The sequence below is a fragment of the Panthera leo genome, chromosome A2 (assembly GCF_018350215.1).
Source record: "Panthera leo isolate Ple1 chromosome A2, P.leo_Ple1_pat1.1, whole genome shotgun sequence".
Lineage (NCBI taxonomy): Eukaryota > Metazoa > Chordata > Mammalia > Carnivora > Felidae > Panthera > Panthera leo.
This window is the reverse complement of record NC_056680.1, coordinates 152,268,386-152,282,491: the sequence shown is the minus strand read 5'-3', so window position 1 is coordinate 152,282,491 and position 14,106 is coordinate 152,268,386. Positions and strand designations below refer to the sequence as shown.

General features: G+C 47.9%; 2 protein-coding genes across 2 annotated transcripts in view; one reads left to right on the top strand and one right to left on the bottom strand.

Moving 5' to 3' along the window:
• Window positions 1-6,024: 6,024 nt before the first annotated feature.
• Window positions 6,025-12,348, bottom strand: TMEM213 (transmembrane protein 213). The gene is made up of 3 exons (XM_042925938.1): window positions 12,090-12,348; window positions 8,463-8,534; window positions 6,025-7,614 (listed from the first exon to the last, which is right to left on the bottom strand). The coding sequence occupies exons 1-3, from the start codon at window positions 12,169-12,171 to the stop codon at window positions 7,445-7,447; spliced, it is 324 nt and encodes a 107-aa protein (XP_042781872.1). The 5' UTR covers window positions 12,172-12,348; the 3' UTR covers window positions 6,025-7,444.
• The window catches only part of ATP6V0A4 (ATPase H+ transporting V0 subunit a4), a 95,119-nt gene continuing 93,235 nt past the window's right edge, over window positions 12,223-14,106 (top strand). Inside the window, exon 1 of the mRNA XM_042925946.1 lies at window positions 12,223-12,277. The gene's annotated coding sequence lies outside the window, so the exon portion shown is untranslated. The remainder of the gene's footprint in view (window positions 12,278-14,106) is intronic.

The following is a 14,106-nucleotide window of genomic DNA, read 5'->3' as shown; positions in this document are numbered from 1 at the left end:
GTGCAATGAACAACATGAGCTACCCTAGAAGGGCTTTCCAGATGCCAATGGGCAGCAGCCTTGCTGCCTTCAATTGCCCTCCTGCTCATGGTACCCCGGACTCCAGGGTGCCCTGTGTTGGCTTCTCAAGCGCTCCATGTTCCTTCCATGCTGCCATGTAGAGTCAGGCAAGGGACTCTGGCTCACCAGTGTCAAGGGACAGGTAGGTGAGGGAAGCAAGCTCTGAGCCCCCAGAGAAGGGCTGGGACAAGGTGTGGGCATGCACGTGAGCTCTGCAAGTATGTTCACAGCCGTGTGTACAGTGAAGGCTGATTAGAGGAATTTACCAGAAGGAGACTTCCTGCTGCCCCAGGGCTTGTACAAGAAGCCTGAAATGGTACATTCTCCACCCACTGCTGCCACCAGCTCTCACATAGGGTAAGTCTGGATGGAATGGTGACTTTGTGGGGTGCACGGGATGTGTGTGACCCTGGGGCTGGCATCCATCACCTCAAGTAGCATCTCCCAAGGAGAGTCTCCACCCTCTTGACCTGTTCTTGGGCAAGTAGTGTGTGGTGTGGGGGAGGAGAGCCATGATGGGGCCCAGGGAGGGGCAGGAAGGCCATCTGGACGTCCTGTGGCAGAGGGTGAATCACTGCACACTCCCATGGCTTGAAGCTCCCTGGGTACTGCATCTTGCCTATTTACCTACTTGCTTACAGTTCTGCGGTCTGTACTTTGCAAGCCTTTGAGCACAAGGCTGCCCTTGGTTTCCAGTTGAAACTACCCTTTTCAAAAACTCCTGCTCTGCATTAGTTTGCTGGGGTTGCTATAACAAAGGACCACAAACTGGGTGGCCCAGACCAACAGAGATGTGTTGCCTTACTGCTCAGAGCCTGAAAGTCTGAGATCAACATGTCAACAGTGCTGGCTCTTTCTCTCCGAGGGGGAGAATATGTTCTAGGCCTCTCCCCTAGTGTCTGGTAGTTTGCTGGGGATCTTTGGGATTCCTTGGCTTGTGGACGCGTCACCCTGATCTCTGCCTTCAGCACGTGTTGTTCTCCCTGTGTGCAGATCTGTGTCCAAGTCTTCCTTTTACATAAAAAACCCGCTGGATTAGGGGCCCGCCCTATTCTCATGTGACCTCTTAAACCATTATACCGGCAACGACCGTATTTCCGAATAAGTTCACCTTCTGCGGTCCTGGGGGCTTCAACGTAAGAAACTGCAGAGGATGCAGTTCAGCCCATAATACTCCCTCCTTCCCAGTAGTTTCCTTCATTTGACCCAGTAACAGGAATCTGTCAGGTGAAAACGTCTCCTTGAGGGTACGAAGAATGGGACAAAATTTTCAACAAAGAGTCACTATGGAAATAAATGAGGACCACTTGAGGAGCCAAAGCTATTCATTCCGAGCTTGCTCTAGCGACGGGGCCGGCCACTGTCACTTCCATTTGGCAGACAGGCAGGCAGGGGAGGGGGAAAGCTTTATCGTGAAGAGCGGGGAGGCCCTGCATCTTCCATGCGCCCTGATTGTAGGCTGTTGGCATGGATCAGCCGTAGGTGGGCTAAGGAGTGGGGTATCCTGTGTGCCTGGTTAAAGGGGCACATTTGGCTTTCCCTGGATGGTCCTACGTTGGAAACGGGGGCGAAAATTAAATCACCCAAGCTATCTGTTACTAACCAAATCCTGGCTGTTTGGGCCAGTTGCTGTGGAGGGGTTTGGCTTCCTGACCTGGGTGCTGCAGGTAGTAGTTGGACTTCCTAGACCAAATTGACTTCCTGGACAGGTAATGTGTTGGCTGCCCGGACTCGTTGCTGCAGATTGTGAGCCAAAGTTCCGTTCTTATGTATGATCTGGCCCCTGGTCCATTTGTCTCTCATCGCAGAATTAACTTGTTGGGCAGACCTGCCAGTTACTCGCTTCCACAAATGACTTAAGCATGTCTTATTATAAACTTATGGAGACAATAATTTAAATGTTTCCCCATCTTGAGGACTTTCCCAAGTTTTCCCAAGAGCCTCCTCCCCTGTAATGGCTTTACTCCGGTTGTTAGCACAGGCCACATTCTTGGGTCTCCTGTGATTGGCTAAATCATCAGATGTTTACTAAAGCGTGTGCTGCACACATAGGCCTTGGGTGGATGGACCCCTGCCTTCAGAGGGACCAGTGAGAAAGACAAGCAGGTAGATAGTATAGTCCAACCTGCTCCGTTGTCAAAGGTAAAAAAAAGTCAGACGCTGAAGTGGCGAAGGACAGATTTTAATTGTAATATACTATTACTCTAGGGAAGAGGGTCTAGCGGGAACTCAACTTCAATTATACAGAGGTGATTGGGTGTGTTAGGGGAATGAGGGGGTAGGGAGTGGGGTGAGCCGGGGCTCAGTAGAGTTGGCGGAGTGAGAAATTACAAGAGTCAGGTCAGTGTAAATGTCGATTAGGCCAGCTGTGACTGCCCGCTGTCAGTCGTCCAAGTTAGGATTCTGTCCTCCCAGAGGCTGGGGAGACAGAGGCCCTGTCCTTCCCGATGATTACGTTATAAAGGATAGCTTTCAGGTCCCGGTTGTGGCGGATAGATAGATGGATAGATAGACAGATATGTAGGTGTAGAAATAGACATTTACATCTCAAAGGGACAGAGGCAGAATTCACAATTGTGAGGCTGTTTTAGTAAATGCTCTAAGAAATGCTCTAAGAAAGAGTTAAATCTTTCGTCAGTCTGGAGCTTTCTCAGGCAAGCATTTGGTGAGGCTGGATCATCCTAGGGATGTGACCTTGAGCTGTTAGAATCTGTTGGTGTTTAAGTCTCTGAATATGTGGGAGAAGGTGGACCTATCAGAAGAGGGAAGAAGGGGAGGAGCAAGGTTGAGGTTTATGGGGCCTAACATGTATACAATTAAAAGACCCTCTTAAAAAAAATACAGAATTAGGGGCGCCTGGGTGGCTCAGTCGGTTAAGCGTCCGACTTCGGCTCAGGTCACGATCTCGCAGTCCTCGAGTTTGAGCCCCGCATCGGGCTCTGGGCTGATGGCTCAGAGCCTGGAGCCTGCTTCCGATTCTGTTTCCCTCTCTCTCTGCCCCTCCCCCGTTCATGCTGTGTCTCTGTCTCAAAAATAAATAAACGTTAAAAAAAAAAATTAAAAAAAAATACAGAATTAGAAATACAAAATTAGGTAGTTGGGGGGGGGGGGGGGTTGTGGTGGAGCAGGCAGTGAGGTGACCTGAGCTGTAAGCTTCTCTTGGTTCGTGAGAAATCTACCTCTTGGGAAGGGTGTCTTTTGGGCCCTGCGAATGTCAAGAGCAAAACTGGTGAGGATAGAAAGGCCTGGCATGTTTAAGAACTGAAATCACTCAGAACTGGGTGTGGGTGAAGGATTTGTAAGACATTAAGCTAGAGAAATGCCCGGGGATCCAATTACAGAAGGCCTTAGGGGTCATCCTAAAAGTATGGATTTTACTCTGTCAGCTGTGGGAGTCACAGGGGCATTTCAGGCAGAGGAGTGCCTTGATCATTTACTTACGTATTAGAAAGAATGATTATTCTGGAAGGAAGTCTGGAGGATGCGCTCGACCAGGTAAGGCTGGAAGGAGACGCCAGGTACAGGTTGGCTACAAGGCACTCCTACCACACGCCAAGGAAGACCTATGTAGTCAGTCACAGCACATTATGTGTACATGACCTTAGAACAGATGCCAGGGTGCCGACAGAGAAAGCTGCTTTCCATCAAAAACATTTCTAGGGGCACCTGGGTGGCTCAGTCGGTTTAACGTCCGACTCTTGATTTCAGCTCGGGTCATGAGCTCGCGCTTTGTGAGTTCTAGCCCTGCATCAGGCCCTGTGCTGACGGTGCAGAGCCTGCTTGGGATTCCCTCTCTCCCCTCTCTCTCTCTCTGCCCCTGCCCTGCTCATGCTCTCTCTCTCTCTCTCTCAAAATAAACTTAAAAAAAAAATTAAAAAACAAACATTTCTAGATTATTGTTTCTCTAAGTTTAAAGGTAAATTTATATGCATTTTTATGGAAAAGAGGCCCAGGCCAGCCTCAGGCTTGTTGATGAGTTTTGCATGCATAGTATCACATTTTATTTTTAATAAAAAATTATATATTTATTTGTCCTTAGATATCATACATATAAAACGGAATCGATTTTCAGATGATGATTTTTAAAAGTCAGATAATTATACCACACCTTAATGTTTAATATTTTATGCCTTACACTTTGGTACAGAAAATGCCTTGAGCAGTGTGGGCTCTGTATCACACAGCCTGTGACAGTGCTGAGGGCGACATCATTTACTAAAAGCAAAAATCTTAAATGAAAACTGCTAAGCAAGTCCTGCTGCTTTATACCAGGGAGTTCTTAGATCCCTGGAAGGGGGTACTTGGTTTTCCCCTCCAGGTTTTCCTTTTTAATTTATTGACAAATCTTTGCTTTGATAGAATAAAGAGATTCCATGCTGAGAGGGAAGATCTGAGATAAAGCATGTGGAAAGCATAACCGTCAAATTATATAACTGTCTTTCTCGTCTCAAAGGGAAGAGGGATTATTTGTGTTTGGTCTGTCCTTCCTCTTGTACAGATGAGAGAAGGGCGATTGATTCACAACACGCCTAACTCTGAATTCGGCAGTGGCGGCCACATTCACTTGAATTCGCTTGAACGTAGTCTAAGAACTTACAAGTTGTCCAGATTGGAGGGGATGTCAGGCACCGACTGGTGTTCTGGCTTTCTGCCTTTTAAAGCAGCAAATGAAATCTTACTGTGGGGGTCTGGTATAGACGGGGTAAGAGCCATGCTGCTCTGGTTGCAGGGACGGGCCTTATGCCCGCCTCCTTCCGTGCGGCCCTCCAGGCTTTTCCCCTGAGTTAGTAAACACTGACGTCCATTTCCTACATTTTCCACTTAGAAAACTGACACTCTGAGAGTACGTGGGCTCAGTTGGTTGAGCATCCATCCAACTCTTGATTTCCACCTGGGTCATATGATCTCCTGGTTTGTGAGTTCGAGCCCCGTGTCGGGCTGGAGCCTGCTTCGGATTCTGTATCTCCCTCTCTCTCTGCCCCTCCCCAACTCATGCTCTATCTGTCTCTGTCTCTCAAAAATAAATAAATGTTAAAAAATTAAGGGACGCCTGGGTGGCTCAGCCGGTTAAGCGGCCGACTTCAGTTCAGGTCATGATCTCGCAGTCCGTGAGTTCAAGCCCCGCGTCGGGCTCTGTGCTGACAGCTCAGAGCCTGGAGCCTGTTTCAGATTCTGTGTCTCCCTCTCTCTCTCTCTGACCCTCCCCCGTTCATGCTCTGTCTCTCTCTGTCTCAAAAATAAATAAACGTTAAAAAAAAAATGCTTGCAGATGTTAAATCAAAGGGTGGGACTCCCGAGTTTTTCCATCTCTAAGGAATTCAGCCATCACAGATTGTGGAAACCCTTTCCTCCGCTGTCTAAAAAAGTGGATCATGCTCATGTATGTTCATACCGTTGCATCGTGCCGACACTTCTGTGCACATTGTTTATTTAACATGTAGGAACAGTAAATCCACCCATTTTATCGATTAAACAACTGAGATTCTGAAACTACCTGGCTCTTGAGAAAACAGCAGACTGAGGCCAGGCAATTGTTTCAGTGCCCCTTGTCAGGGAGATGTACTGAGATTTTCTTTTTTTAAATGCTTAGTTTTGAGAGCCAGCACAAGCGGGGGAGGGGCAGAGAGAGGGTGACAGAGGATCCGAAATAGGCTCTGTGCTGACAGCAGAGAGCCTGATGCAGGGCTCGAACTCACACACTGTGAGATCATGACCTGAGCTGAAATCAAGAGTCGGACACTTAACCCATTGAGCCACCCAGGTGGCCCGTATTGAGATTAAAAAAAAATTTTTTTTAATGTTTATTTATTTTGAGAGAGACAGAGCATGAGTGGGGGAGGGCCAGATAGAGAGGGAGACAGAATCTGAAGCAGGCTCCAGGCTCTGAGCTGTTAGCTCAACTGACTGGGCCACCCAGGCGACAACCCCCCCCCCCCCCCCCCCCCCCCCCCCCCCCCCCCCCCGCATCGAGATTTTCTAAAAGAACAGCCAAGCAGCTTTGAATCACCTACCGCCTCCAGGAGATGCTTCTTCCTGCTTCAGAAGCCTCTCCCTTTTCTGTATTGTTATTTTGTTTGTCCAATCTAAATACATACTCCCTCCCAAAGGGCAGAAATCGGCTCCCAAAGAGAGAGTCGTTTTGTCCTTTCTTCCTTCTGGTGAACCCACCCTCCTCTCCTCCTGACCCCACTGGAAATGTTCACGATGACCAGCAGCATCCTCATGCAGGATGAACAGAGACCAAACCAAGTGGCTTTTTTAGAGACTGGCTATTTTCAACCATTTATAGAGAAATGGAAGTGCTGTATGCGGAGCGATAAGCGTAAGTTCATCTAGGGCAAGGACTCATTCGTTCATCCATTCATTCATCGAACAAATGTTACGAAGAGCATTCTGTCCCCAGGAGCGAGAGGAAGTAGCACGGACTGTGTCTTCACGAGGGCTGCACTTCAGGGCGGAGCAGATGCGCCCCAAAAAGCACCAGCTCCAGGTCCCCCATGGCCGTCGGGGAAGGGAGTTCCAATCCTCCAATCTGGAGGCGGAGTTGGAAGGCAGACCCGGAGGCGAGGGCCTGGCAGCAGAGAAGTGGAAGATGTGGGGCTGAAGACTGGGCCATCGGAGCCCCGCGGCGCCCTGGCCCTGGATGTGCAGGGAGACAGGCCTGGGAAGGTGGTCGGACTCCCTCGAGGAGCCGAGGGCCAGACTGAAGTTCTTGTTAGGCGTTACTGAAGGTCATGCTCACAGCTGCCCCGGGAGTGGCCAGTGGGGAGGCAGGTTCCTGCCGGCGGTGAGAACTACACGGGATGTGTCTGCGACAACGTAGGGGCGATGTAGGAAGGCCAGAACCGGGGTGCCGGCGGGGAGAGTGGGGCGGGATGGCCCTGGCAGATACCTTGAAGAAGGGACAAGAGCTGGAGAAGCAAGGCACATGGGGGTGAGGACAGAGAGTGGGTCAATGGTGACGCTTCCGTTTTGAACTGCGACAGCGGCGCCTGTGACTGAAGCGAGGGATGGAAGACAATGACCTTTTTGGTGAGAAGGCTCTGAGTTTAGCTCCGAATGCATGGACAAGAGTCTAGGTCGCATGTTTCTTGTGCTTCCAGAAGGAAGCAGCGGTTACAAGAGAAGCAGTCCCCGTAGACCGAGAAAGGAGACTGTCAGCGCTCAGAAGGCACGACCGCCTTGTGAATTTAGGTGTGAAGCGGCACTGGCCTTCCTTCCTTGGATCCCCCTTTCCATCTTCCTCCCCTTTCAAGAGCAACCGAAGCACAAAGGTGACAGATGACCGTTACATGGCAGAAACCACATCGGCAACCACACTCCCCTCCCGCTGTTACCCACCCAATGGTGGCCACGGCCATTCTTGGGGCTGCGGCTCTAAGCCTCATGCTTGCAAATCCTTGGGCTCCTCCGGAGTGAGCTTCATCAGTTTATCCACACAGAGCAGGATGAGGGTGAGGAACCACAGGCTCCAGCCAACCGCGGCCGCGATCCAGCCGTATTCATCCACTCCAGTGTGGCAGCACCGGGCTGCCTGCGGGCAGAAGTCCACATCTAGTGGGGAAGAGAGGGCAAGAACAACGGGGTGCATCACACCAGCCCACCCAGCTCTTCTCCAACGTCCGCAAGAACAGGCAAGGAGGAAGAATACGGTAGCTAACATTTCCAAAGCGTGTGCATGCGCTGTTGCTACGTGCTTCACACACGTTCCCTTATTTATTTCTGCCAGAGTGATGGATACAGTTAGTGTTCCCATTCTACATGAACAAGCTGAGGCTGTGACTCACCCAAGATGGCAGAACAAGAGCTCCAACCCAAGTCTGTAGGAGTCCAAAGCCACGTGCTTCACCTCTCTGTGTTATTGCCCGTTACCCTCCTTCATAAGTGCCCGTAAGTAAACACATTCAGTCATTCAGTGAGGGCAGCATAAAGGGAGCCAGATATAGCATAAAGCAAAACTTTCTAGTAATTGGACGTGTATGACAGGGGTTGGTGCTTTATGAAGTACGGGCCTTCTTGCCATTGGGAATATTCAAGTGGGGGATGGACAGAAATAAGCAAAAGGTAAAAAACCAAGCTCCTGCAGAGGATAGAGGCGGATTTTCATGGCTTTTTCCTCTTCTAAGTTTCTAAGGCCTCTTTGGCTGCTGTCCTGTGGATGGGTCATTAAAGCCACCTATACTAAATATCATGAGCTTAGATCGAGGCCAAGGCTGAGATAGCTTTTTATATGTGCTATGCATGCAGTTCTGGAGGCCATGAACAAACCACACCGGTGCACAGAAAGGCCAGGCAGGGACTCAGCCAGTGGACACCAAACAACAGAAAGCAAGGAGGCTTAAGATTCCCTCCCAGGTCCAGGGCCACCTCTGCAGTTAGGGCAGTTGCCAGGAGAAGCTTACTGGGACACTGCTCCAGGGTTCCGGGGTCTGGGTGGTGGGTGGTCAAGGTTGCATTGATGCTGTTCCTTGCTTCTGGAAGAAAAGATAGAAGATGGTCTCAGGTGGTAGGAAAAGTCATTCCCAGGTATAGAGTTTGAAATCTGTTTTGTGAATCAGTAGTGATACTATGAGATTATTATAGACGTTCCACTCTAGGTACGTTACGACTTCATGCAACAAAGCCAACTCTCTGTTATGGACTGAACTGTCTCCTCTCCCATGAAGTTCATTGAAGTCCTAACCCACAGGAGTGACTGTATTTGAAAAAAGCGCCTTTAAAGAGGCAGTCAAGGTTAAACAGAGTCATATGGGTGGGTCCTCATCCAATATGACTGGTGTCCTTGTGGGAAGAGGAAGACACATCAGGGAGGCACCTGCACAGAGAAAAGACCTAGTGAGGTCACAGAAGATGGTCATCTGCAAACCAAGGAGAGGGGACTCAGGAGCAAACAAACCTGGTGGTGACACCTGAAGTCTTCAGAACTGTCAGAGAATAGATTTCACTTGTGGAAGCCACCCAGTCTGTGGTATGTTGTTATGACAGCAAATGAATACACTCCCCTTTTCCTTTCACCGTTATCATTCAGAGATGCTTTATCTGCATATCTCATTGACTCATTCCTTCACACCTCATATCCTCCAAATCTCATCTCTTCAGTGGCCAAGGGCCTGTTGTGTACAGCTTTCCAAACACTGTTTTAGCTGTTTTCTATACAAAGAGCTACATCCATAAGTGGTTTTTCTAGTATATATTAAAACAATCACTTAAAAATCTAGAATGTCGTTCCATAATTCTTCAATTCCCTTTAAAAACTTGAGCAAATGTTGAAACCTGACTTTGATTCTGTACTTCTGATGATTATGTTGGTATTACTCAGGCAGATGGTTATCACAAAAATGAAACCCTGTACAAACAAGTCCACAGGTTGCTAGAATATGCAGCCTTTAGAATTGGCTCTCGTTTAATAAGTAAGGAGCACAAAGATAAAAAGAGCTCTAGCAGGAATTCTCAAAGTTCTATCATTTTGGGGGTGAGGTGGGGCTATGGACATGAGCATAAAGATCCCAAGCCAGAAAAGCCATTGTCCATGTTCCCTCTCAAACTGACAATGAGCAGATGGATGATCTAAGTCCATTTTGTCCAATATGGCAGTGACTTGCGGCTATAAAAAATTCAGCTTCCTGGTCATATTGGCCACATTTAAAGTGCTCAGTTACCACAATGGACCACCACATTCCAACATACTACCATATTGGAAGCACAGCCTGGATCTGGAACATTTCTGTAGAGGCCACTTTTAGGCAATGGGCTTGAACCCTGGAAACTTGAGGACGACAAAAGGGCCCACAGTGACCACGGAGCTGAATGCCAACAGGCTGATCAAGTGACCCACCTTGAAATAGCCATAGGCCCCAACTGACCAATTATAACCAGGCACAGTTCCTAAGATTACCAAAAAAGAGGAAAAATTCCATACATTCCCCACACTCCTCTGTTCTGCCCTATAACTACAGCCCCTCACCACCACCGTGCGGCAGACAGTATCTCCTTTGCTGTCCCGCCTGCTGCTCCCTTGCAAAACTTCTATCTCATTTGTTCCGCCTTGGGTGAATTCTTTCACTGCCTGTACTGCTGGCCCCCACCCAGCAACTTGCATCATCAAAAAAATGTTTATTAGATAGTGTTAATCTAGGTAGATCAAAACCAAGAGATCAATTTTAAAGATTTTTTTCTGGACGTTATATTGATGTTCTGCTTCCTTGAGGATGCCAAAAACAAAAAGCAAAAACACAAAAAAACGTGTGGCTTGGAAACTTTCAAGGCCCCACTGACTCCAGGTCAGCGTGTCCTTCAAAGAAGCTTGTTGTCACGTAGCAGGACAAGTCAGGAGGAAACTTCTTGTTTAGCCAAAGCCATGAAATTGCTGCCCACTAATTTTATGCCACCCACCCACCCAGGCCACTCCAATGTCCTGCCTAAAGTCTAGTAATTACTTTGATGCAATCTGATTGTTACTGTAAATTATTTACAACTAAATGACTTAGAACTCAGTCTTTATTTGTTTTGGAGAGATTGATTCAACATTTAATTTCCCTTTTAACCCAGATGACTTCCTTGGCCTTGACTTTCATCTCCCCTCTGCCCTAGAATGGAAGTGGTCTACATCTAGAGCAAGTGAGTGGAAAAAACCTACTTAATCAGATGCTGGTATTAGGTTAAACCATTTGAAATTGCCATTTCAATAAGTCAAAAAATTGCTCAATATCAGTAATTTTATATGGTTCAAACTGAATAGCTTAGTTATTAATTTCTAACAATTTAAATCTCATCCTCCTCCCTTATAAGCACAGCTGGTCAGGGACTGGTCCTAGGTGGGGTCACTTCCAAAGTACAGGGTGCTGGGAGGACCCAACAATTCAGTGTAGTTAGATTTGTCAAGTTTTTTGAGAGCCTATCATAAGCAAGTCTCTGTGAAGGTAAATAAAACGAGTAAAACAGTCTTACTTGGGGAGGGGTATTGGAAAATAAAACAAATATGCTAACAGTCATTGAATGTTTACCATGTGCTAGTTTATTGAAAGTTCTTTACCTGCAGTACTCTAATTTCATCTTTATGACAACCCTATATATAAGCACTGCAATTATCCCCATGGTATAAGAGAGAGAACTGGGGCACAGAGAGGTTATGTAATTTGCTAAAGTTCACACAGCTGGTAAGTTGTGGAAGCCAGAATTAAGTTGAGGTTGAGTGGCTAGAGCTCACACTCGGAACCTTCAAAGAAGAGGTGGTGAGGCTGAGAGAGACAGATACTGCCCTGAGGGGGACGTTGACGGGTTGGCTTTGGGAGGGGGAAATCTCAAGGAGCTGTGGAGCAAGATCAAAGCTGGAGGGCAAAGCCAGGAGCTTAAGAGTGTAAGGGAGGTCTCTCTGCATGAGTTGCAGAGCCCAGCCTGAGAAAGCAAGACAGGGGCTGCCACTCAACCCCTCCAGCCTCTGTGATAAGTCAAGACAATAACTCAACATCTCCCACGCCCGCCGGCCGGAGAAGGTAGGAGAATGGTAGGCAGGCTTTGGCAGCTTTCATACCTTAAGGTTTTGTGAAAGTTGCAGAGGAAGTGCAGGATCAAGGGAAGGAGGGAGGACCTTAGGTGAGGATCAGGAGTACAAAGAGGGGATTGCAAACCACAATAGCCAGGGGCACTGAGAAGGAGCCATTGAGAAACAGCAACCAAAAAAATTTTAAGACAGTTTGGTCCCTTGCTGGGAGAGACTGTCAGTACATTGCTTTCTCCTCTTTGTGGCAAAGGCCAATTGAGATGGTTGCTCCTGTCCTAGCTAAGGAGTTGATTATTTGATCATGGTCTTAGGTAAACGTAAGACACCCCCACCCCAACCCACTACCTTCTGCCTAATCCTTTAGATGAAAAAGAACTGTTTGCTCTTTCCTTTGTGCAGGACCAACCCTAGCCAAGGAATCCTCCTCCCTCCTTCCCTCCCTTCCACCCTCCCTCCTTCCTTCCCTCCCTTCTTCCCTCCTCTCCCTCCCCCTTCCCAGGGTGGCCAAGAATAAAGTTCACAGTTCTACCTGCCAAGCAAGCCAAGTGGAAGGAGGCAAAGACCAGGCTGAGGGCCAGAGTGGCCCAGGGTGCAGGGGTGAGGTGCTTCATGCTGAGAGGAAGGCGTCTGTCTGCACTATCTCCACAGAGGAGTGCTGCGTGCCATGGGTCCTGTATGCACCGTGTCCGCAGGAGCTTGAAAGCAGTGTTGTCAGAGGTGAATTTCTGCTCTGTGTTTGGGGGAAAAGAGAGGGGGTGGAGCAAAAGAAACCAGCTGTCACTCCTTGCTCTTACCTCTCTAGAAAGGAAGCTGAACTGTGTTGGCTGGGGAGGGGTGGGGGTGAGGTGGGGGGAGGAAGGGAGGGGCGATTTATGCAATTCTTCCTTGAGTTCACATTTTATCCCTACTGATAAAAAAGAGGACAGGAGAGAAGTTTTGTGCTCTCCTGGTTCCTTGAAATTGAGCTGGCTGCCTCTTCCATTTGAGGTGGAGCACTGGATTCCTTCTTCTCTTTAGTCCAGTTTTTACTGAAACCTACTGTGTGCACCACACTATGCTAAAGTCTGGGGGACACCTGCCCTCAAAGTGCTTTTATTACAAACACACCTCTTTGAAACACAGTAATGTTTCAGGAATGACTCCAGAAGGACAAAGTACTTTGGTTCTTAGCAACAAGAAGCCACATTTACTGATAGGATGCTTCATGAAAAACATGGCATTGGCATTGGGCCTTAAAGGATGAATGGAATTTTGACAGGCAAAGAGAAGAGGAGGGCACTGTAGGCAGGAGGAACAGAGGAGTAAAGGTCCAGAGAGAAGGGGTGCTCGAGAGTCCACTGTGGCTAGAGTGCAGATAGGGGAGGAGACCAGAGGAAGGTGAGGTGGGTATGTGAATGGATAGCCATGAGGCTAGCAGATTGGAGTGCCAGGCTGGGGAGTTTGAAAGAATCAGTAGGCAAAAACAGGCTTTGTAAAGATTTTGAACCAAGTAATAACATTGATTGAATACCCACCATTTATATGAAAGGCATCATTCTAGGTATTTGGGATTCAATACCTGGGATTCAATGATGCCTGGCATGATCCTACTCTTGATCCTACTCATGGGCCAGCAGTGAGACCAAGTAGTAAAGAAAGACTTGTGATGCTGTATGGTAAGACTCCAATGTAGTATCCTCGGCAGTTGTGGAAATACACAAGAGAGAGTGGTTAAATCTGCCTGAGAGGTATGGGGGAAGCATTCACAGGGGAGGTGACATTTGTGCTGGGTATTAAAGTTTGCATACACAGATGGGAGCGGATGGCCTTTCAAATAAAAGGAATAGCACGCACAAGGGCAAGAGAATTGTCTGTGTGCATGCAGGCCTGCCATGTATAGATATATGCACTATTTTCTTGTACAAAAATTGGTTCAGTCAAGAGAGTGAGAGAGAAAGTCTAGCTCATTCAAAGCTATGCGGAAGGACATGTAAGCCATGTGTAAGCTCAGAGGAAAGGTGTCTTTGTATTGGACTGTGTATTGGAATACATCAGCTCAGAGGAGGCATTGTTTTCTAATTTGCCCTAAGGTACAAACTTTAGTGGTGGCCCTGTATTCTTGGGCTTGAGAGCTGGGGGCGGAAGTGCTTTAAGAAGGCTAATCTGCAGGTACACAAATCTAATTTAGACCTACCACTTGGTTGAACATTCAGTTATTGAGTAGTAGCCACTATGTGCTGGGCCTTTGGTGTGGCAGAGGGATCTGAAGTGGGTAAGGCAACACAGCTCCTGTCTTCAAGGAGTTCAGGGTCCAGTAAGGGAGATGGACAAACAAATGATGACAACACAATGAAATAAGTATGGTGAGGAAGTCTCTACAAAGAATGGGAAAATCGTGGAGGAGAGTTGGGGATGAGGGGACTCAGTGAACATTTCAAAATAAAGATGGCATTCTGACCTGAAACTTGAAAGCTGTGTAGTCCGCTAGGTACCGGAGAAGGGAACAGTGTGTGCAGGACCTCCGAGACATGAACGAACGTATGCCCCTTGTCCGGGGAGTAATTACC